Source organism: Phoca vitulina, unplaced genomic scaffold (genome assembly GCF_004348235.1).
Source record: "Phoca vitulina isolate PV1807 unplaced genomic scaffold, GSC_HSeal_1.0 scaffold34, whole genome shotgun sequence".
NCBI classification, from domain to species: Eukaryota; Metazoa; Chordata; class Mammalia; order Carnivora; family Phocidae; genus Phoca; species Phoca vitulina.
In genome coordinates, this window is record NW_022589737.1 from 1,513,155 (window position 1) to 1,537,335 (window position 24,181).

General features: G+C 38.8%; 1 protein-coding gene and 1 pseudogene across 1 annotated transcript; both read right to left on the reverse strand.

Annotated features, from left to right (window-relative positions):
- Nucleotides 1-728: 728 nt before the first annotated feature.
- Nucleotides 729-1,349, reverse strand: LOC116645789 (annotated as a pseudogene).
- A 7,890-nt stretch (nt 1,350-9,239) lies between these two features.
- On the reverse strand, nt 9,240-21,162 carry PATE2 (prostate and testis expressed 2). The gene is made up of 3 exons (XM_032426203.1): nt 21,033-21,162; nt 9,685-9,813; nt 9,240-9,376 (listed from the first exon to the last, which is right to left on the reverse strand). The coding sequence occupies exons 1-3, from the start codon at nt 21,160-21,162 to the stop codon at nt 9,240-9,242; spliced, it is 396 nt and encodes a 131-aa protein (XP_032282094.1).
- Between the last annotated feature and the right edge of the window lie 3,019 nt (nt 21,163-24,181).

The following is a 24,181-nucleotide window of genomic DNA, read 5'->3' on the forward strand; positions in this document are numbered from 1 at the left end:
AATACACATCATCAGGCTAACCCATCCCCCACCCCCCTCCCCTCTAGAACCCTCAGTTTGTTTCTCAGAGTCCATCGTCTCTCACGGTTCGTCTCGCCCTCCAATTTCCCCCCCTTCATTTTTTCCTTCCTATTATCTTCTTCTCCTTCTCCTTCTCTTTCTCCGTCTCCTTCTCCTTCTTCTTCTTTTTTAACATATAATGTATTATTTGCTTCAGAGGTACAGGTCTGTGATTCAACAGTCTTGCACAATTCACAGCGCTCACCATAGCACATACCCTCCCCAATGTCTATCACCCAGCCACCCCATCCCTTCCACCCCCCCACCACTCCAGCAACCCTCAGTTTGTTTCCTGAGATTAAGAATTCCTCATATCAGTGAGATCATATGATACATGTCTTTCTCTGATTGACTTACTTCGCTTAGCATAATACCCTCTAGTTCCATCCATGTCGTTGCAAATGGCAAATTCCGTTTTTGGAGGTTCCTCAAAAAGTTGCAAATAGAGCTACCCTGCGACCCAGCAATTGCACTACTGGGTATTTACCCTAAAGATACAAATGTAGGGATCCGAAGGAGTATGTGCACCCCAATGTTTATAGCAGCACTGTCCACAATAGCCAAACTATGGAAAGAGCCAAGATGTCCATCAACACATGAATGGATAAAGAAGATGTGGTATATATATATACAATGGAATATTAAACATGAAGTCTTTTTTTTTTTGGTTGTCAAATGATCCTTTATTGAAACATTTTCCTTTGTAGTTAGCTAGCTGGGCATTCCACCGCACCACTGTTGATGTCATCTATGATGTCATGAGGGTGGTGGCCATCAACATTGCAGCCCACAGACTGGGCAGTCCCCAGGATTTCTTTAATGGTTCCAGAGAGTTCTCTGGCTAAATATCGGTGTTGCATCTGTCGGGCAATATCGACAATCTCATCAAAAGTGGTATTTCCACTGTGCTTAATGTTTTTCTGCTTCTTTCTGTCTCTTGGTGGTTCCCTTGAGGGCTTTGATAATCAGGGCAGAGGCAGAAGGTACCCTTCAATCTGCGCCTGTCTGTTCTGAATGGTCAGTTTCACCGTAATCCTTAGACCCTTCCAATCACCGGTTGCCTTGGCGATGTCATCACCAACCTTTTTTGGAGACAGAGCCAGCGGGCCGATCTTCGGGGCCAGGGCAGACGTGGCACCGACTTCGCCACCGGTGCACCTCAGGTGCACGACTTTGCTCTCATTGGGGTCGAACCAGCAGAGGTGGCTGGTGTCGGATGAACCCGGATTCGGGACGACCGAAGAAAGTTGCACCTTTGCCTCCCCGAGCCGAAAGCCAAAACTAAACATGAAGTCTTAAATAATAGATCTGTAAAAACATGAAATAGGTTGCACAGGTAGGTAATTAAACTGGATTATCTTTCAGTTACAATGTAACTCTGATTTCCTGTGAGTTCTAGTGCCTGGTTTTATTCAAGTACTCAATAAGTATTTTTTGGAAACAATCCTCATTAATATTTAGAATATATCAGTCTGTTTTTCTAATAATTTCTTCCTAACCTCTCAGTAAAATCTAATTCCATAATTTACTAACATAGGTAGGGTTGGTTATAAGAATCTTTATTATTTAATATGTGGAGATGAGACTGACTTGTAAAATCTAGAACAATGAAATTCTTGTTTTTAAAATTGTCTATTACAAATAGTCAAATTTTGGGGCACCTGAGTGGCTCAGTCATTAAGTGTCTGCTTTCAGCTCAGGTCATGATCTCAGGGTCCTGGGATCGAGCCCCACATCGGGCTCCTTGCTCCGCGGGAAGCCTGCTTCTCCCTCTCCCACTCCCCTTGCTTGTGTTCCCTCTCTCACTGTGTCTCTGTCAAATAAATAAATAAAATCTTAAAAAAAACCCAAATAGTCAAATTTGATATTTGCTTGTCTCTATCTTGTTTAATGTCCACACCACTGACTAGAGTTTGGCAAAGAGAATTTTCCATAAAACTTGGGATGCCTGGGTGGCTCAGTCGGTTAAGCATCTGCCTTCGGCTCAGGTCATGATGACAGGGTCCTGGAATCAAGCCCCACATTGGACTCCCTGCTCAGAGGGGAGTCTGCTTCTCCCTCTCCCTCTGCCCTCACCCCCACCCCCAGCTCGTGCTCTCTCTCTTGCTCTGCTCTCTCGCTCTCAAATAAATAAGTAAATAAAATCTTCAAAACAAAGAGAATCTGCCAGGGGCGCCTGGGTGGCTCAGTCGTTAAGCGTCTGCCTTCGGCTCAGGTCATGATCCCAGGGTCCTGAGATCGAGCCCCGCATCGGGCTCCCTGCTCCGCGGGAAGCCTGCTTCTCCCTCTCCCACTCCCCCTGCTTGTGTTCCCTCTCTCGCTCTCTCTCTCTCTGTCAAATAAATAAATAAAAAATCTTTAAAAAAAAAAAAAAAGAGAATCTGCCATAAAATTCAAGAGCATTCATTGAACATGCTATGTGTTAATTTGCCATTTGTTGCTCCAAAATTTCAAAAGGAAAATAATTCATATATAACTTGTAGGTTTTGAGTCCTGTGAAATAATATTTTTTTTGCAATGCTATATTCTCATAAGTTATAACTCACTATTAAATTCCCACTTTATAAAATATTTGTCAAGTGAAAGGAAACTACATAATCCAGCTATTGATCTGTTTATCATGATTGCTTCTGATCAATACCGAAGAAACGTTACTTTAACCTCAGTAGTTTGTCAAGAACATTTCACATATTCCTTGTCTGGCAAATCAAAGTAGTTGTCTCTTATAAGAGCTATATTCATGCTTCCCAAAAAATCAGTTCAAGAATGAATATCTAATTTTCTGGGTTACTGGGCAATTTAGTGGAATTGTTAATAACAGGGAATCTAGGTCAGACAGATACTGAATGCATTCTGGCACTGCCTTTGCAAATTGTTTTTTTTCCTTAGAAAACTTCAATATCTGGGGCCACCTGGGTGGCTCAGTGGGTTAAGCATCTGCCTTTAGCTCAGGTCATGATCCTGGGGTCCTGGGATTGAGCCCCGCATCAGGTTCCCTGCTAAGTGGGGAGTCTGCTTCTCCCTCTCCCTCTGCCCCTCCCTCCCACTTGTGTTCTCTCTCTCTTTCAAATAAATAAGTAAAATCTTTAAAAAAAAAAAAAAAAAAGGAAAGAAAGAAAGAAAACTTCTATATCTGTAAGACTCAGTTTCTGCATCTGGGTAGTAAAGACGATGAAAATACCTATCTGTGTTTTAGAAGGTTGAGATGAGATGTATGTACATTGCTAAGCACTTGGAAAGTGCTCAAAATATTTTAAATTATTATCTGGTTCTTAGAGCAATAAAAATGATACTGAAGTTGGTGTGAGTTGGCTTTATACATACCCATACAATGATAAATGGAACTGAGGGAAAATTTTGGTAGTTCCAGGGTTTTGTATTATTGACTGGTCTTTCATCGGTACCTTTGCTATGCATGCAACATGAGTGATGATTTTATTATCTGTTTTTACTGAGCCTAGCAGATTGCCAGCAGTATCATAACTGAAAAGAAAGCTAAACAATCTTCTACTTTGATGTCTCTGATTCACTGAATAATATAGTGTATTCCTATTTAAATTATTTATATCCTTTATTTAATTTTAAAAATAAAAATCAAGCTTCTATTTTGGGGGGCAAGACACACACAGACTGCCCTGAAGTGTCAGAACCCTGGGAGGGCTCCCAGGGAGTCTGCCTGTGTGTTCAGATGGACCAGCTCCTGAGCACGTTGCTTCTTCCTGCACCTGTTGCCCTCCTGTTTCTATCCCCTCTAGAATTGGTATGAGCAGGGGGGCACACAGCCCATTTAAAAAAAGAAAAGAAAAGAAAAAGGAAAAAGAAGGAAGGATAAAAATGTAAAGTACCTATCATTATTACTATTATAGGAGATTTTTGGTCAAATGGTTCCTTATTATATTTTTCACCCCTCTGTTGAGATTCCCTACTGTTCATTCATGTCTCTCTTCTGCTATAAGTTCTTGAGAATATCATAGGAATTTAAATTCCTTGTCTGTTAATTCCAACATCTGGGTTGCTCCAAGGTGTTTTTATATTGATTCTCTGAAACTTTCTCCACGGCTTTACTTCCATAGGAAAAGAAAATAAACTTATGTCAGAAAAGTGTATCACTCAATGCTTAAAACTACATTACATTAAGTAGATAATGCATTAAAAATGTGCAATTTTCCACTATTAAAATTTGATGAATAAAAAAAGTTGATTGAGAGAGAGGTAGGTAGATAATAGATTTTAAATGAAAATGGGATTAAACTAAACTATTTTAAAACTTTTTTTTTTTACTGAACATATTCTAACATGTTTTCAAATCAATAAATTTGTATTGAGGGGCACCTGGGGGCTCAGTCAGTTAAGCGTCTGCCTTTGGCTCAGGTCATGATCTCCAGGTCCTGGGATCAAGCCCTGCATTTGGCTCTCTGCTCGGCAGGGAGTCAACTTCTCCCTCTCACTCTCCCCCTGTGCTCTCTCTCTCTCTCTCTCAAATTAAAAAACAAAACAAAACAAAATTTTTATTGATATTATATCACTTCTAAGGATGCATGGTATTTCAGCATATGGATGTATCATATTTGATTTAGGCAATCCTGATTGTTTCTACTTTTTGACTTTTATTACCAACACTGCCATGAAGCTTGTTTCCTCACGTGTATTTTTTTTTTATCTTGTCTCATTCTTTCCCCCCAAATTAAAATTATTTTCTTGTGATTTGTTTTTAATTGAGGTATAATTGACATACAAAATTATACTAGTTTCAGGTGTAAAACATCATGATTCGATATTTGTATATATTGTGAAATGATCACAATAAGTCTAATTAATATCCATCACCACATACACAATTTTTTTCTTGTAATGAGAACCTTTAAGATTTACTCTCTTAGCAACTTTCAAATATGCAAAACAGTATCATTAACTGCAGTCACCATCCTGTACATTAGATTTCCGTGAGTTACTCATTTTGTAACTGGAAGTTTGTAGCTTTTGATTCCCTTCACCCATTTCATCCATCCCCTACCCTCTACCTCTGGCAACCACCAATCTGTTTTCTTGTTCTCGGCATCTATGAGCTTGTTTTGTTGTTTGTGTGGGTTTTCTTTGTTTTGATTTTAGTTTCCACACATATGTGAGATCATGTGGTATTTGTCTTTCTCTCTGACTTATTTCACTTAGCATAATGCCCTCAGGTTCCATCCATGTTGTTGTAAATGGCAAGGTTTCATTCTTTTTTATGGCTGAATAATATTCCATTTATATATATCCATTCTGTATTTATATATATTGTGACTCACATACACACACACACACACACACACACACATGATTGATAAAGCTTCACCATGTCAATTTAAGGAATTATGGGCTCTTGACGTTGCCAGTTGTTCCTGATTGGCCCTTTGATGTATGTGCATGCATACATACACACCCAAACCCACCCATACACACACTTCTGTATGTGGTCAAATCTATCAAACTTGTCCTATTTTGTGATTGATGTTATGATTAGAAAAGCTTCTCTATCACTAGATTATATGAATATTTATAAATATTTTTAATATAATAGTGAGCTTAGAATAAGAGAGCACTTTGGGATTGTGTAGATATTGGATCCAATACCAGCTGTGCCATTAACTAGTTGTAACAAACTGTATTTTCCAAAGATGGCTGCAACAATTTCTCCCATACCACATGCTCTTCTATAACTTTGCTATGCTCCAATCAAAAAGTGGAACTTGGTCAGGCTTGTGACTCACTTGTAAGCAATAGACTGTATCGGAAGTAATGATGCATGATTTCCAGAGCTAGCCCATAAAATGTGATGCAATTTCCACTTTGTTAGAATACATACTTGCCTTTAGAGCCCTAAGCTTCTGTTTAAGAAGTCTGGAGGCTCCATGCTGTGAAGAGGCCCAAGAAACATGAAGGGTCCATATGGAAGTGTTCTGACCACCAGCCCCCGGTGACATCACAACTTATACCAGCATCAACTATAAAGACATATGAGTGAAGACACCTCAATATGATTCCAGTCTCCAGTTCTTGAATCACCTCCACACTCTGAGTCTTGCCAGTTGAGGTCCCAGACATCATGGAGCAGAGACAAGTTATCCCCACTCTACTTTCTGAACTGTGACCATAGTACCAGTCAATACAATAATATTTTTAATCAGCAATAATAACTGGAAAACCATGTGACACTTGTCAAATTACTAGACTTGTCCAGACTTGTCAACTTATCCAGTTAGAATCTGGGAAACCAATCTGTTCTTCAGGTTTCTCCTCTATTAAATTGTCTTACAATAATAGCTACTTCATAGGGAGATGTGAAGATTAAATGAGATCATACATGAAAAGTACTTAACATGTGTCTAGCACACTCCAAGAAGTCAAACAATAATAGTCATGACAGTATTTAAACGTAAGGTTTTTTGTTTATTATGTTTAAATCTTTAATACATGTGAAATTTATTTTGGTCTAATATGTAAGGTTGTATGAATTATTTATCAGTCAACTCTAAGCTAACACTTAGATTAGTAGTCAAATTACCACCTTTTAAAAGATATGTGAAGGGGCGCCTGGGTGGCTCAGTCGTTAAGTGTCTGCCTTCGGCTCAGGTCATGATCCCAGGGTCCTGGGATCGAGTCCCACATCGGGCTCCCTGCTCAGCAGGAAGCTTGCTTCTCCCTCTCCCACTCCCCCTGCTTGTGTTCCCTCTCTCGCTGTGTCTCTGTCAAATAAATAAAATCTTAAAAAAAAAAAAAAAAAGATACGTGAAGAAAATTCTCCTGCATCACTATGTGCAGATATGGAAGAAGAGCATGTGTGTATCAGAGGAGTGATACTTGGGGGTCATATCATGTGGATAAAGAAATTTTCACCTAGGTCTTATTGTGTTCATTTGTTCAAGTTGGAAAATGGAACTAAGAAGAAAATCCCAAGATGGGTGAGCCAAAAGAAAATCTCCAAGCTTAGAGCACTTTTATCTAGGCAGTAAGGAAACCCAATAAAAAAGATTCTCCTCATTCACGAGGAGGAGTGCATTTACACACCCGTACACCTTGTCACTCCTAGGTGTCAAAATGTAACTTCATTTTCTAACCTAACCTCATCTTGTTTTAGAGCTCCATTCCTAGCGATGGTGGAAAACATTTGTCTTCTCAGCTTACAATCTGAGGGGGGGATGGAACGGAAGCAAAAGAGGTCAGGGAGAAAATGTTAACAAGAACGTGGTCTCAGCTGGAGATGGGCTTTAGCCAAATCTCATGGAAAAGCTCTGAAACACAAAATGCGCCACAGACTTAGTCCCATCTTGATGCAAGGAGTCAGCTGTTTATTGGCTGAGGTCTTTGCTCACGTTGGGAGCTTAGCATCTGGGCAAGGCAGCTCCCATTTGGCAGAGGGCAAATCTGCAGAGTAGTAAATAGCTATGAGATGCCATGAGCCAACCCTCAATGCAGCTGGATGGCAGAAGCACTGATCAGCTAGGAGGATTTGGGCTGGGTACCAAAACCAAATGAAGATCATTCACTACATAAAAAAAAAAAAAAAAAAAAAAAAAAAAAAAAAATTCAGTGCTCTGATGTTGAGAATGCCAACATTTACTCTTGGACCATCAAGGAAAGATTTTATAACTAGAACCCTCTTTTCGTTCAACAAAGCCAAGCTTTGTCCAAACATTGATTCATAAATATTTTTAAAGTCTGTTTTGAGACCCAATGAAAACAATGATCTCTCTCTTTTTTTTCCCCTAGACTGATGTCTCCCATCCCCAATGATTCAATGGGTGAGTGAGCCCATACACAACTAGGAATAAAAACATGTTGTTTCCCTAACTCAAAATATCCATGTTACATTGGCTTTTCCAATCTGCTTGTCCATTTTCAAAAGGTTGTCTTCGTGTCTTTCTTCATCCTGGCTCCATAAAATCCCAATTGAGAATTCCTCAGAAAGGATCATATTCTCAGACGCAGACAGAGCGCACCAAATTACTCAAGTAGAGGGGTGGTTGGTTTACTGTTAAAAATTTTATGTGGCCTAATGAGGGAGGGAAAAGCTCATGGAAATCCAGGACCAGGAACTTCAGTGTGCCTCAGAAGGAGAGAAATGCCAGAGTTATTCTGTACCCAAGGAAGCTTCACCACCTTGGCCACAGTCCACCATCAGTGCTACTCCATTTATCTCTACCTATTTACTTCACTCAGTGTCTGCTGGCTTCTCTTCCCACCACTACTAACTTCTGCTCTCTTACACCCTCTGTTGACTCATAACTTCATCTTATAGGGGATACTTTCTAACTATAACACTACCCATGGCATCTCTGTTCATTCTATTATCTTCAACTACCATGCCATCTGCTTTATTATTCACATTTTCCCCTTCATTCTTCCCCTGCTCCTTCATTCTTATAAGGAGTACTGGCCATCTTTGCACAAAGTTTCCATTCCCAATTAAATCACCTAATTCAATCTGCAGCTGGATGGCCACCTGGCCAGCCAGGGGCCTGATAATTCAAGCCAATTTTACCCACACCAAATTGTCTCTCAAATCTTAGTTTCCACAAACTGAAAGTCCCCTACAATTTTCTTGATGCCTCATCCCTATGCCTGTCCAGGTTCTTTCTGCCTGAAATTCCCTTCCTCCAAGAGCTCTACCAAAGAAAGATATGGCTCATGTTGCCAACAAATTGGGAAGCCAGCATTATTCCTCTTTTATCTCCATAACCCATGGGTAAAAGGAGAGCACCAGGAGATGTCAGGGCTAATCTAAAGAGAATCTCAACTCCAACTATCCACAGGAGTGGATATAGATGAACATAAAGCATGGTCACAGAGTTCTCAGTGCAAGTTTGGGATTATTTTGACCCAATTCTTTGTATTACCATATAGGAGATAATAAATAACCAGTTCCAAATCCAACCCTATTTGTGGCAACCCTATTTCTATCATAAGGAAATCAAAACTGCCAGATGTGAGCAACAGGGATTTGCAAAACTTCAGTCTAGTCTAGTCCTCCATCATTAATGAAACTCAGTTACCCTCCACTCTCTCTCCTTGTGACTTTCACCAGCTGGCTTTCTCACTCTCTACCATTGGTTGGAAGAGGAGATCAAAGTACAGGTTTGGGGGAAGAGATAAAGGGGATGGTGAGTTGAAGAATGAGCCAATCCAAGAAAGATGCAGAACTAGACTCCCTCAGGGAGGTTGCAATAGTTATTATGTTTGCAACATATGAGCTCTGTTCTTTTTTCAAAACTCAAGAAGTTGATGTCCTCACAATTGGTCATACATGACAGTTTGGAATAATAATACATACTCCGCCCTGAGGAGATGAAAGAGAGAGAACACAAGTGTAATGACTCCATTTCCTCCTATCATGTTCCCAGGAATGACCTCTCCTCAGAGCTTCACTAACCTTTTGCTAAGCCCAAATGAACTACAAGGCTGAGTCTACTCAGAGAATGGATTGTATTTCCCCACTGATAAGAGACATCAACCTTTCCTTTACCCAATATTGTCTTAAGGAAAAGTCCATCTTTGCCATCCCCTCCTCAGGACCACCCCATCTTTACCCATCCACTCATTCATGCACACGTGGTTATTTCTTGGCCACTCTCTACTGCACATTACCTTTTCTTGTAAGGAAGTAAAGATTCTCAACAGCACAGGACTGTTGGTACTTTAGGGTACAGGTCTTCATGATGTCATAGCATAACCCAAGATGATATTTTTCACATTTATAGCATGCCTTTGTAGTCTCTGCCAGACACAGAAAGAGGTGTTTAAAGGATGGAGTCTGAAGATTCTCCAGGCCTGTGGGTTTCTCTACAGGAACTTACTGTTGCCTAGGGGTTCCTAATCTTTCTTTGGCCATTGACTTCTTTGATAATCTTTTGAACAACAACTTATACAGACATGAATCAATTGTTGTATCTGATCTCAAAAGATCAGAGTTCCTATGAAATTTATCTATGGACCCATTATTTAACCTGACGATATCATCCAGTAATGCAGAAAAGGAAGCAAAGAAAGAGAGTTCAGCTTCCTTCTTCCAAAAAATGGACTAAATTAGTTTGCAAGGAGATAAAACTCCTAGGATTGTAGAGTAAGAATGGATTATAGCCCTCTCTGAAGATTGAGAGGTTTTGTCTTCAACATGTCACAAATGACCTGTTTACCGAGGACTGTAGACTAGACATAGTTGTACCTCTCAGATGTTCCTTCATTTCACCTGGGGGAAAAAAAAGAAAAGTCTTCTTTGTCATAATCTCACACACATCTGCCAAAGGCCGAAAAACCAACTGTGGAAATTCCCCCTTCCCCAGCCCATCTCTTAATCAACAACCAGCTCTCCCTCTACCTCTAGGACTTACCCTTACTTGAGCAGACCAGAAAGATTATGCCCAGCAGAAACACAACAAACATCCTGGAACTCTTGTCATGTACAGTTTTCTGTGGAAAGTGCTGGTTGATCTCCACCAGTGATCTGTCCTTGGGCTATTCATCCAAATCATATAATCATAAAATTTCAGGGGCAGACAGTACCTCAATGTTCCCAGAACTAAGCCACCAACTTGTCTCACTACCCCGAAGGCATGTAATTTTTTTAGATTATTTATTTATTTATTTGAGAGAGAGAGAGAGAGCACGAGCAGAGGGGAGGAGTGGTGGGAGAGGGAGAAGCAGACGCCCCGCTGAGCAGGGAGCCCAATGTGGGCTCGATCCCAGGACCCTGAGATCATGACCTGAGCTGAAGGCAGACACTTAACCAATTGAGCCACCCAGGTGCCCACCCCGCCCCGCAAGGCATCTATTTAAAAATTCTCCTGAATGATAAGATCAATGGTACAAATTATATAATCTATACTATAATATAGAATTATATAGAATATATTATACTATGTAACATAATATTGTTATATTTTATGTTATATATTATTGTATTTATCATGTTATTATTTTATATATTGTTACATATAACATAATAATCTATATTATAATCTAAAATATAATATATACCATACTCCACTATAATATATAATATACATGTATATAATTTCTAAGCCTTGTGCTTTGCAAGTAGAATCAAATTTCTCTCCTACATTTTAATCTTTCAGGTATTTCAAGACAGGATTTGGACATCTAGTTCTTTTTATCTCTCTTCACTAACCTGGTCACTCTCCTCAGAATAATTTCAGATTTGTCTTTGTCTCACAGAGACTGAGGCACCAGGAACTAAGCTCAGACTCCAGGTGTAGTCTGGATGTGGGGGGACCATTGGAGTACCCCTTTTGTGGTGGAGGAAAGGGAAACTTCAGGAAAAAGGTGAGGAAAGGTAAAATTTTCTAGTTTGTCCTCAGGTGTTGTCAACTAATTGATTTTTTTATTGATATTCTAATTAAATAATTTCTAAGGATATACCAAATGCCAATATCACAGGAAGAGAAGATGCCAAGCAACCAGGACACGAATCAGTGGCCTCACAGAGGTTAAAGTCTAGTTAAGGAGATCAAAAGGACATCAAGCACAGTTGGCTGTGGACATCTAGATGAGGGACATTCAAATTTGACTGCATGACCAGGGAAGGTTTCCATGAAGAAGGGGGGGTGAGCAGGACTTCGAGGGCTAGCAATGTGTTAGCTAGAAAAGGTGAGTAGGGACAGGCACCCAAAGGAATAGAAATGTCAAAAGTACAGAGATGTCAAACAGCCTGTCACACTTTGAAGAGAGTGGGTCATGTGGCTGCAGAGACATGAGTGAGCCAGAAACTCACACCCAGAGAGACACCGCTTGGTGGATGTGATGGCATATGGGTGAAGGGAGGGGTTCAAGGGGACACTGCACTGGTCTTGCTGCTGAGACTCCTCGCTTATAGGATGAAATTTCTTGCTCACTACTGTGCAATTGCAAGATGTCAGTGAAAAGAGCCATTTTTCCTAGAGTGGGGAAAGATAGGAAAGTACCCACTCCTCTGCACCAATACTGAATTCTGGAAAGGACACCTCCCTTAATCCCAAACTTAAGTTTGTGACACATATAGGCTCGAATCCTGACTCTGCTGTTTGCCAACAATGTGTCTTTGGGTGAGTTACTGATGTTGAGACTAACTGTCATCTCTCATAGGATCAGTATTAGGATTATATTAAAGTCTGTGAAAAAAAGAAGCACATATCTGTTAAGGCCCTAGAAACCATCAAGCACTAACTCCCTGTGCAGTGCTTACAATTTCAGAAGCAGCATGGGCCCTTTCACTAGGGTAGGCCTCAGAAACTTGCATCATAAGGAGTCATATACAGGAAAGGACATCTGGCTAGGAAAGGCATAGGGTAGTGGCTATAACTGTGGTTTTGGCATTCAAGGGGCAAGAGCCTGGCTGTGAAGGTGGTACCAGGAGCATCATATCAAGGGTTAACTTTCAATAAGGCTGACATTTGGCTTTTGGGTGTTCGAAAAGATGGGAAGTTAGTAACCATCTCTTCTAGAATGGACTTTGAAGACACAAAGTCAGATTCAGAACTAGCTGTCTAATTTGCCTTGGGTAAGTGAGGAGCGAGGAACAAGTTGAGTTCTGACTCACTGAGATTGGGTGAGAATTGGGTCCATTCTTATAGCTTAGGCTATGCTCCATATGCTGATGACATGCAATTTTACAACTGTCTCAGACCCCTATTCTGAGTTCCAGACTCCCGTCTACAAATAACCCTTCCACTTCAGAAGGCTCACAAATACCATAATTTCAGACTGTCTCAAAATGAAATCGTAATCCTTCCAATTCACTAAACCTGCTCCTACTTCAGTGTTTAAGAGTCTCGATAAACCTGGGAATAATTCTTTATAGATCCCTGTGCCTCATCCTCAAAGAGAATCTAATAGCAAGTCTTATCCATTCTACCTACTAACTTCTCACGTGGGTTTATTTTTCTCTGTCCACTGCCACTACTATAATCCAATCTGTCTTCATCTCTTGCCTGGTCCAAGCAACAACCTTATTTTTTTGGACTGCCGACTTCTACTCTTGCCCTATTATAGTCAGTTCTCTATAAGGGAGTCAGAGAGCCCTTTTACAGATCATACATAAATGCCGCACTCCTGCTCAAAACCCTCCAATGATTTTTCATCACACTTTGAAGAAAATCCAAAGCTGCTCCCACAGCCTGCAAAATCTTCCCCAATCTGAGCAAAGGCCACTCCCTCTCTCTTATTTCTTGCCACAATCCCCTTGCTCACTCAAATGTCACCCTCTCAGTCCTGGTAAATCTCTCTCTCTCTTTTTAAAATATTTTATTTATTCATGTATGTATGTATTTATTTATTTGAGAGAGAGCATGCACAAGCAGGGGGAGAGGCTGAGGGAGAGGGAGAAGCAGACTCCCCACTGAGCAGGGAGCCTGATGTGGGGCTTGATCCCAGGACCCTGAGATCAAAACGTGAGCTGAAGGCAGATGCTTAACTGACTGAGCCACCCAGGTGCCCTCAGTCCTGATAAATCTTTAGAAAATGTCAACATCCCTTCTCCATCCTTTTCCCTGCTTTACTTTTTAATTGTAATTCTCACTACCTGACCTTATGTAACTATTTGGTCACTTGTTTGATTCCTTGACTAGAACAAAGCAAGGACTTGGTTTTATTTACCACTGGATCCCCAGCATCTGGAGACTTGGAACATAGGAAACACCCCTGAAATATTTGTGGAACAAATGACTAATGATCTTCCCACATGCACTCTTGTATCCTTCTAGTCCATTCTTACAGAGCAACCAGGTTTATCAGATTGATTTTTTTAAAACTATAATAAGGAGGTAAAAGTGAGGCTCTAAGTTCCAGCTAGGATCCCAAAATGCTTGTAGGTGGCAAGTATTTTTACATTTCAAAGTGAAGTGTTGTGCTACTTGTGCAGATTTACAAAGAAAATAAATGAAAACCAGTTTCAATATCTAGGGCCCTTTGACCACCTAGATGGGGTAAAGATATAAACACTAATGTGTCAAAGATAACAGGAGAGGAGTTTTTATAGTCTTGGGGGGGGGGATGCCTTTCAAGATATGGCTCAAAATATACAACCATAAAAAACTGTATATGTTTGGCTACATTTAAAAAAAAACTTCTGAAGCCGTGGGTGGGGTGGGGAACCAACCACTAAATCGTAAGCAAAGTCCAAATAACAGATAAGCAACCAGTTACAAAATATTTGCAACTCATAATGCAGACTGAGGGCTAACTCTTCCTATGATACAACGAAATCCTAAAAATTGATTAGAAAAATATTAACAATTCAAGAAGGAAGGTAGATGGTTAATGATAACATTAGCTCACAGAAAAACAAATAAAAATAGTTCTTAAGCATATAAAATGTGCTGAGCCTTACTCATAATTTGAGAAAGGTGAACTGAAACTAAACTCAGATACTATTTTGACATTACAGATTGGCAATCATCAGAATCTGATAACACCCCCAAACTGGTGAGGTTGGAATAAAGCCACACTCTCAGACATTGCTATTGGAGGGAAAGTGAATACATCAGTAAGGAGGAAAATTAGACAGTGGTTATCAAAATTATAAAGATCTAGTGATCTTACCCAAGTCATTCTGTGGAGTTAGCCTTGCACATCTGTGAAAAGGTGAATACACCTAGTTCTTTATAGCTTGATAATTGCAAGATTGAAAACAATTTATACTGATCTCATTTACATGTGAAATCTAAAAAAAAAAAGTCAAACTTATAGAAATAGAAAATAGAATGGTGGTTATGAGGGGCTCAGGGTGGGAGAAATGAGGATGTTGGTCCAAGGGTACAAGCTTTTGGGTATAAGATGATGTTCTGGGGATCTAATATTGTACAGCATCATGATGATTGTTAACAATAGTAGATCTTAAGCATTCTCACCACATATATATACATGCACACGTGTGAACACACATACAAAGGTGATTATGTGAGGTGATGGATATGCTAATTAACCTGATTATGTGATCATTTCACAATGTTTATGGATAGCAAATTATCACATTGTACATTTTCAATATATATAATTTTGTTTGTTACATATAACAAACAATGAAGCTGGGGGAAGAAAGAAGAGAAAGTCTATGGACCAGTTGGGAATAGCTAAATAAATTATGATACATCCACACAATGGAATATTATGCAGGTAGAAAAAAAGAATGAAGAAGGTTTTTTTGAAGTGAATTTTAGTAACACATCAAATATACCTTTTAGGTTAAATGAGCAACATCCTATTCAGCTGAAGCTGAATTTAACCATCATAAAATGATCTAGGAAATGAGGATAAGGCTGAAATTTTATCAAAAAATCATTATGAGACTATTACATAAAAATAGAGATTGATTTGAAAAGCTTGCTATTATAGTTCAAGGACAGTACTTTCTCAACACCATCAGCTTTTAAATTACTTCTCTGGCCACTATTCTGTATATTTGCAATACTGAATACCAGCCCATTTTTAACTGAATTTAGTAAAGGAATAAAAAAACTTTAAGCCAGCACTGCCAGTCATAGATACTGATGAATGTCATATTACTATCTGGATTTGGGGCATTTCTGTCCCTCTAATAATAATTAACTAAAAAACAATGATCTCCTCTTCAACTCCTGGTCAATGGTGATGATGCAATCTCACTGAAGTCATCCCATAAACTGAAACTCTGCATACCGCTTCATCATCCGGGTTAAGAAATAGAACTTTGCCAGTACCCCCGGAAGCCTCTGCATGTTGCCCATCCCAGTCCCAGCCCTTTCCTTCACTCCCGAAGTATCCACTATTCTGAATTTTGTAGGAATCACTTTTTTCTGTTTCTTTATGATTTTATCACCCAAATATGCATCCTAGGAAACTATAGCTTAATCTCACCCAGTTGTTTTTTTTTTTTAATTTAGTATGCTTTGGAGACTTTTAAATTATAGGTACTTGAAATTTACCTATTGAAAAATCAAGAACTGTTTGATCTGTAGAGTTTCCCACAGCCATATTCTGATGACAGCAAACTCATGGTTCAGTTAAACACGTTCTTATGTCCCCACATTTTTAGAAGTTCAAAACCAGATCCACAGGCTTGATAAGACTCAGATTCGATCCCTTTGGAAAGACAATAGGTGATGCGTTGCTGTTTAATCAAGGGACAGAGTATGTCTGGGCTTCTCTCTCTTTGTGATGTTAGCAGACATTTATGCTTATTATTTAGATCCATAATTCATCAGATTTTCAAAATGGTGATATTTCTTTTTTTTGAAGTTTTTATTTAAATTCCAGTTGGCTGATCTACAGTGTAATATCAGTTTCAGGTGTAGAATTTAGTGATTCAACACTTACATACATCACCTGGTGCACATCACAAGTGCCCTCTCCTCTGGTAACCATCAGTTTGTTCTCTATAGCTAAGAGTCTGTTTCTTGGTTTCCCTCTCGTCCCCTCTCCCCCACATCATGTTCATTTGTTTTGTTTATTAAATTCCACATATGATTGAAATCATATGGTATTTGTCTTTTTTCTGACTGACTTATTTTGCTTAGCATAATACTCTCTAGTTCCATCCATGTCATTGCAAATGGCAAGATTTCATTCTTTTTGATGGGTGAATAATATTCTCTTTGTATATCGATACCACATCTTTATATCTCTTCATAAGTTGATGGACATTTGGGCTCTGTCCGTAATTTGACTATTGTAGACAATGCAGCCATAAACATCGGGGTGCCTGTATCCCTTCAATTACTATTTTTGTATCCTTTGGGTAAATATCTAGTAGTGCAATTGCTGGATCATATGATAGTTGTATTTTTAACATTTTGAGGAATTTCCATACTGTTTTTTCCCAGTAGCTGCACCAGTCTGCATTCCAAAATGGTGATACTTAATCTCCCAACTTATTTTCAGTTGTTAGCAGGAATAATTTTATAAAGAGACACTTTCCTCATCTACTATTTGGTTATCCGGTGGTTCCATTTTACGGCTCTTTTTTTTTTTTTAAGATTTTATTTATTTATTTGACAGAGAGAGACACAGCGAGAGAGGGAACACAAGCAGGCGGAGTGGGAGAGGGAGAAGCAGGCTTCCCGCGGAGAGGGAGCCCAGTGTGGGGCTCGATCCCAGGACCCTGGGATCATGACCTGAGTCGAAGGCAGATGCTTAATGACTGAGCCACTCAGGTGCCCCCATTCTATGGCTCTTGATTACCCTCCAAAAGTAACCAATTTTTTCTAATATCATTTTGAACTCATGAATTCAAACATATTTTATCAGTTTCAATATACTACATTTCTTATCATTACTAAAGCTCAAATTATCACATCTTTATGGGAGCCATTTGAAGTTGCCTCTATTTAACCCTTGAGCTGTTTGATAATCATCCTATTCTATGGTATGAAAAGATGTTCCAGTCATCTTGTACATTGCTTGCCCCTGACTTGAAATTCAAGAAATTCTGTTCTTTTGTAGTCAGAAATGCTATTTCAGGACCAGAATCTTCTTACCTCTGAATTGGTCATTATTCCTAAAATTTTTCAGGGAATAAATAGATAAATAGATGTCAAATACCTTGTGAGTACCACCTGATATTTTCAATTCAAATACAGGACAACAAAGCTTTTACTCAACTTCTTTTATTTTATAAGTATATCTCTCTTGTTTCACACTGAAAATTCTGATTCCCAAGGACATAGAACAAAATTAGAATTATATATAACATGCATAACATAAAATTATATCTATATGAATTATAATATTGGAATATATAAAATAGAATAAAATTAGAATTGAATAGAGTTAGAATATCCCATAATCAATTGTTTGCTTTATCCCACATTACACACACAACGGTCTAAACATAACAATGTTAATACTACCACCACCAACTATGGTTACTAAAATAGTTTTAAAATTTTGCATATGTTCTCCACTTCTCAAAAATCATCACTTTTTTTTTTTTAAATGATTGTATTATATCTGCATCCTATCCTAGAGCCATTACATGCTAGCCTCTCTGGCTTTTAATTTTTACTGAGTCTTTGTTCTACTACCAGGTTTACACTGAAACTCCACCAGTAATTCATATGTTGAGGTCTCTCTAGTCATTTCCTTTATTCAAAGCATTTTTTCTCAATGGATTCTTTAGAAATGGCTTACGGGAAAAATAATTCTGAAATTCCTGTATGTTCAAACACTGTATGTTTTTTGCACTTGGAAGTGAATTTTGCTAAGTACAGAATCCTTGGTTCACATTTTCTTCCCTAACATACCATAAACATATTACTTCCTTCACAAACGTCTAATGATTAACCAATTTTCTGTCCCTTGTAAGTTATGGACATTGGCCTAAAAGCTCAGAGGATATTTTTTTTTCCTTTTTTTTAAGTTTGGTAATTTTACAAGAATATGTCTTGATGTTGAGCCTTTTAAGTTGCTAGCATCAGCGACACAGTGTGCTGTTCCAGTGTGAAGTTTCAAGTCTTTTAAAGTCGTTTCAGAAAAGTGTTTTATTATGATTATAAATTTTTAGTATTCTGTTCTTTTTCCTTGGTTTTCTTTTTGTAGGAGCTTCTCTTATCTGTTTATTGAATCTTTTTGTTTATTTAAAAAATTATAACATTTTGGGGCGCCTGGGTGGCTCAGTCGTTAAGCATTTGCCTTCGGCTCAGGTCATGATCCCAGTGTCCTGGGATCGAGCCCCGCATCGGGCTTCCTGCTTTGTGGGGAGCCTGCTTCTCCCTCTCCCACTGCCCCCTGCTTGTGTTCCCTCTCTTGCTGTGTCTCTCTCTGTCAAATAAATAAATAAAATCTTTTAAAAAAATTATAACCTTTTAAAATCTATAAATCTCATTTCTTTTAGATTTTAAAATTTCTACCTTTTCCACTTTCTACTTTTCTTAGGTCAATATTTCACTATTTATGCTTATATTCTTTAACTTTGGTTAGTAGAGATGGTGCACCATGGACCCTGAGCATCACAAGGGTCTTCTTTTTGGGTATATCAAGATGCAAGGCCTTGACCATGCTTTTCTCAGGCTATCGCTCAGGGTTGTGTTCACAGAGAAAAATGTTGAAGGATGCGCTAACATCTCCCCCAGGACAAAGAGCAGGCTTGCTTCTACTTAGTAGATAAGTGGTTGATTCCTCAAGCTCAGTGTTCCCCAGCTGTGACGCAAACCTACGGTGAGTAGCATCTACCTGGCTCTCAACTACACCGCCCTGTGGGACTCAGGGAACCTGTGCAAAATGGCGCTCTGGCTTCTGCTTTCACCATGAGAATAAAGTCCTTTGTCTCAACATCTTGCTCCCAGGAATATAGGGGGGAAAAGCCGCAGTAAAAAATTAAGTAAACATGTAGACTATAAAAATCCCACTTCTATGATCATAGTATAAAACTGTAACCTTTTACATCTGCACATGGACTAAAACTGGAAGTTGTATTAGAAAAAATAAAAATACTATCTTTAACTTCAAAAAATAAATAAAGTCCTTTGTCTCTGACCCAAGAGTTTTGTTTCTCCTACCAGCATCTCTAAAACAAGGACAAGCCAGCTTGTTAGCTTGCAAGTAGGGTAAAACCCCAGACCCTTCACTGTTCTTGACAGTCTGGGAGATGAGGATGAGATAGTGACAGGGACATGGCTTTCTGGAAGATGAAGGACAGGGGTTCCCACGGGATTGGGTTAAGAGAAAGAGAAGACATCTTGGGGTCCATTAGCAGGTGCTCTCACCCCAAGTGGAGGGAAGTAAGGAAACCCCCCTTCTCCTAGCTGTTGGTATTACTTTTCTATTGTTGCATAACAAATTACCATTCACACAGTGGCTTAAAACAGCACAGATTTATGATCTCACAGTTTCTGTAGGTCCGAAGTGTGGGCGCAATGTGACTGGTTCTCTGCTCAGGGTCTCACCAGGCTAAAATCAAGGTGTGTGGTTCTCATCTGAAGCCAACAACCAGGCTTGGTTGTCAATCCGTCAGCCTCTATGTGAGCGAGCTTGAAAGTGGATCCTCCCCAAGTCGAGCCACAGATGACTACAGCCCGGCCAACACCTTCATTATGTTTGTGAAAGACTCCGAAGCCAAGGACCCAGCTAAGCCACACCGATTCCTAACCAAAAACCTTGAAATCATACATTTTGTTGTTCTAAGCCCCTAAGGTTTGGGAAATTGGCTATGGGGCAATAGGTAATGAATATATTAGCACGTGTGGGGACAAAGGGAGAGAGCCCCAGAGACTGGGAGTTATGTAGGAGTGAGGGAGGCACCTACTAATAGTGAGACAAGGTGCCAAAGAGGGAAAAGCCTCCCACTGCTCCAGCCATACCCTGCAGACTAGCTTCTCTTGCTCCCTGCGTGCACCACACTCCTGACCAGAGAGCAGCAATCTCCTTGCAAGTGTGTGTGTGTGTGTGTGTGTGTGTGTGTGTGTGTTAAACAATCTGGTCTTTTTTCCCATAGGGGAAAAAAAAAGCACCTGGATTCAAATGGCAGGATTTGGGAAAAACTTGCAGTGGGGCCCAAACAACCCAGCTGTGTTGGAAGATGTGCACCTAGCTGTGGTCCACTCTCCACCTCTGAGCCCACAACACTAATGGCCTCTTTGAGCTACAGGTGCTGTGACCGATGACTGTCAGTTGGAACTTCTGGCAACAAAGAAGCAACATCTACCGGGAGATACTCTTTGGAGATTTGGATTTGTCACCTCCTTGACATGGCTCTAGCCCTTTTGAAAAGCAGCTATTGACCTGCTACAGAGTGCTTGTGAAAACTGAAGGCCGATCCAAGGGAGCCTTGTGATGTATTTTCTGGCCTGATATTCGCATATGGGAGTGAGTCAACTCAGACTCAATAACTCGGTAGGTGGGCAGGGCCCCAAAGGCCTCACTAATCAAAGGAAATGGTATATTCATGAGACATGGGAGATATTCTCTCCTCAACTGTGGCTGACCTTTGTATTTTCTTAGTAGTGATTTTTAAAAATCAGAAGACTTACCTTTTGATGAAGTTAAATTTATACTCTTTTTCTTCTGTAATTTGTGCTTCCAGGTTCTGTTATAGAAATCTTTACCTACCTGAATGTTGTGAATATTTTCTCCTAAGTTTTCTTCTAGTGGATTTATCATCTTAGTTTGTACATATCAGTATATGATCCATTTAAAGTTAATATTTCTGTACAGTGTAAAGGAAAAGTTACATCTTTTCCCATATGGATATCCAGTTGTTCCAGCAGTTTGTTGGAAAGACTACTAATTTAATAATTCACCATTAAGTGGATTTTTATAGACACTCTTTATCTAATTTAAAAAGTTCTCTTCTACTGTTATCTGATAATAATTTTATTATAAATTGATATTCAATTTTATCATCGTAGTTTTGTTTTTCTTTGTCCATGAATGTTGAGAATTAAATTGATTCCTTCCTCTAATGTTAAAAACCCTTGCATTCCTGAAGTAAATCTTTTTTTTTTTTTTTTTAAGATTTTATTTATTTATCTGACACAGAGAGACACAGCGAGAGAGGGAACACAAGCAGGGGGAGTGGGAGAGGGAGAAGCAGGCTTCCTGCGGAACAGGGAGCCCAATGCGGGGCTCAATCCCAGGACCCTGGGATCATGACCCCAGCGGAAGGCAGACGCCTAATGACTGAGCCACCCAGGTGCCCCGCGTTCCTGAAGTAAATCTACCTGGTCGAAGTAGATTATCCTTTTTGTATATTATTGAATTAAGTTTGGTAAGGTTTGTTTTGGAATTTTTGCATCAGCGTTTGAGAGATCAGTCTCAAAAAAATTTTCTAACATCCTTATCATGTCAAGGTTATCCTGGACCCATAAAACTAAGTTAGGGAGTGCTTCCTGATATTTTGTTCTCTGAAAGAATTTGCATGAGGTTTTTCCCCTTGATGTTTGAGAAAAGTCACCGGTAAAGACATCGGAGGCTACGATTTCCTTAGCAACAGAGTTATAATTATGGATCTAATTTCATTAGTAGTAATATTTATTCTTTTGACAGTTTTCACAAGTTAATTTTTTTCAAAAATGTTGTGTTTTGTGAAATTGTTAAATTTGTCAGTATAGATGGATGGTTATACTATCCTCTTTGTTATCTTTCAAATGTCTGCTGGAAATGTAGTGATATACCTCTTTATTCCTGTTATTTCTTTTTCTTTTTTTTTGTTTTTTTTTTTGCATTTGCCTTTTTAAAAATCTTGTTTTTAAAATTTATTATTCATTTCTTTTCGTTGCAGTAGCACTGACACGCAAATGTTACATTAGTTTCAGGTGTACAGCATAGTGATCTGGTAGGTCTATACGTAATGCTAGGCTCGCCACAGGTGCAGTGGTGACCACCTGTCACCCTCCAGCGTTATTAGGTACCACTGAGCAGCCCCTGCTGTGCACTTGATCCCCGTAACTTATGTTCATTCTATGACTGGAAGCCTGTACCTCCCGCTTCCCTTCACCCATTTTGCCCGCCTCTTCCTCCTTCCCATCTTCCTGATATGCTTGTTTTGTTTTCTCTCCATTTTTCTTCATTCAAGCTGTGATTTTCAAAGAAACACATTTAGGATTTGTTGATTTTGTCTTTTGAATATTTACCTCTGCTCTTCTCTTTATTTCCTTTCTTAACATTTTTGCCGGGTTTGATATGCTCTCCTCTGTCTAGCTCCTTGAGGTAGATATTTATATAGTTAATGTTCTGCATTATTTCTTTACTACTATATCCATTTTAAGACTATAAACTTTCCTTTTAGCCCTGTTTTAGTTGCTTCCCACAATATGAATGTCACATGTTCATGAACACTCACTTCAAATTATTTCTAATTTCCATTATGATTTCTTCTTTAATCCATCAGTAATTTAAAGGTTCTTTTTGTTCCAAACAGTAGGGAAATTTTCTAGTTTTATTTTTATGATTGATGCATTCCTTAATTCCACAATGGTCAAAGAATATATCCTGAATTATTTCAATCTTTTGGAATTTTTACATCTTGATTTATTGTCCAATTTTAGTACATATTCCACATGCACTTAAAAAGAATAGGTACTCTGCCTTTGTTAGATGCACTATTCCGTATATGTCAACTAGTTCAAGTTTTACTACCCAGATAACGTATATCCTTACTGATTTTTTTGTATGTTTGTTCTATCAGCTATTGAGAAAGGTGTAATAAAATCTCCCCTAATGAGATACCTCATAATGAGATGAGAAATAATACCTAATTCCCTTATTAGTCTTGCCATTCTTTTGGTTTCTATATTCTGATGCCATGTTATTAGGTGCACAAACACTTTGAATTATGATATCTTCCTGGTAGGTTAACCTCTTTTTCATTATGAAAAGTCTCTCTTCTTTCTTGCCTGAAAGTATACTTTTTTGATATTTGTATAACTATGCCATTTTTCTTTTTTTGAGTTAGGGTTTTCATGGTATGACTTTTTTTAGTCTTTTACTTTCAACCCTCCTCACTTTTGTTTTTGATAGAGCTCATAAATAGCACAGGGTTGGATTTTTGAAAATACCATCTGACAACCTTGGACTATTAATTAGAATATCTAATCTTTTTATGTTTAATTACTGGTGTATATAAAAGAGTATATTTAGCACCTAATTTTTTTCCTATTTGAACTATCTGTTTTAGGTTCTTTTAAAATTGTTTCCTGGACTTCTTTTGGATTTCTCAAAAATATTTATTATTTCATTTTCATTGTACGTATTTATTTGCTGTACTTTTTATTTAAACTCTTCTCTAAATTGTTACCTTGATATTACTGCTTACATCTTTAACTTATTACAAAAAATAGCCAGTTATTACTTTTCCCACTTTACCAGTAATTCTAGGACCTTAGCACACATTCATGTAGGCCTACCTGGCTTTTGCCTTATTGTTGTAATTATTTAAATGCTACACAGCCAAGGAATAATCAGTGAGCCTGGAAGATATGTCAAGAGTAACTTCCAAAACTGAAATGCAAAAAGAAAAAAAATGAAAAAGCACAGAATAACCCAGACTGTGGGGTGATTAGGAAAGGTGTAACATGCATAGTAGGAATACCAGAGGAAAAGAAAGAGATAAAGGAATGGAAGAAATATTGCAAGTAATGACTGAGAATTTTCCAAAATTAATTAGAAACACCAAATCACA

Coding starts and splice junctions, on each gene's coding strand:
- PATE2 (XM_032426203.1), bottom strand. CDS start 21,162: ATGATAAATCCACTAGAAGAAAACTTAGGAGAAAATATTCACAACATT. Junction 9,814..21,032: donor AAATTTAACTTCATCAAAAG/GTAAGTCTTCTG, acceptor TGTGTCTGGCAG/AGACTACAAAGGCATGCTAT. Junction 9,377..9,684: donor TTACTTCCTTACAAGAAAAG/GTAATGTGCAGT, acceptor TCATCTCCTCAG/GGCGGAGTATGTATTATTAT.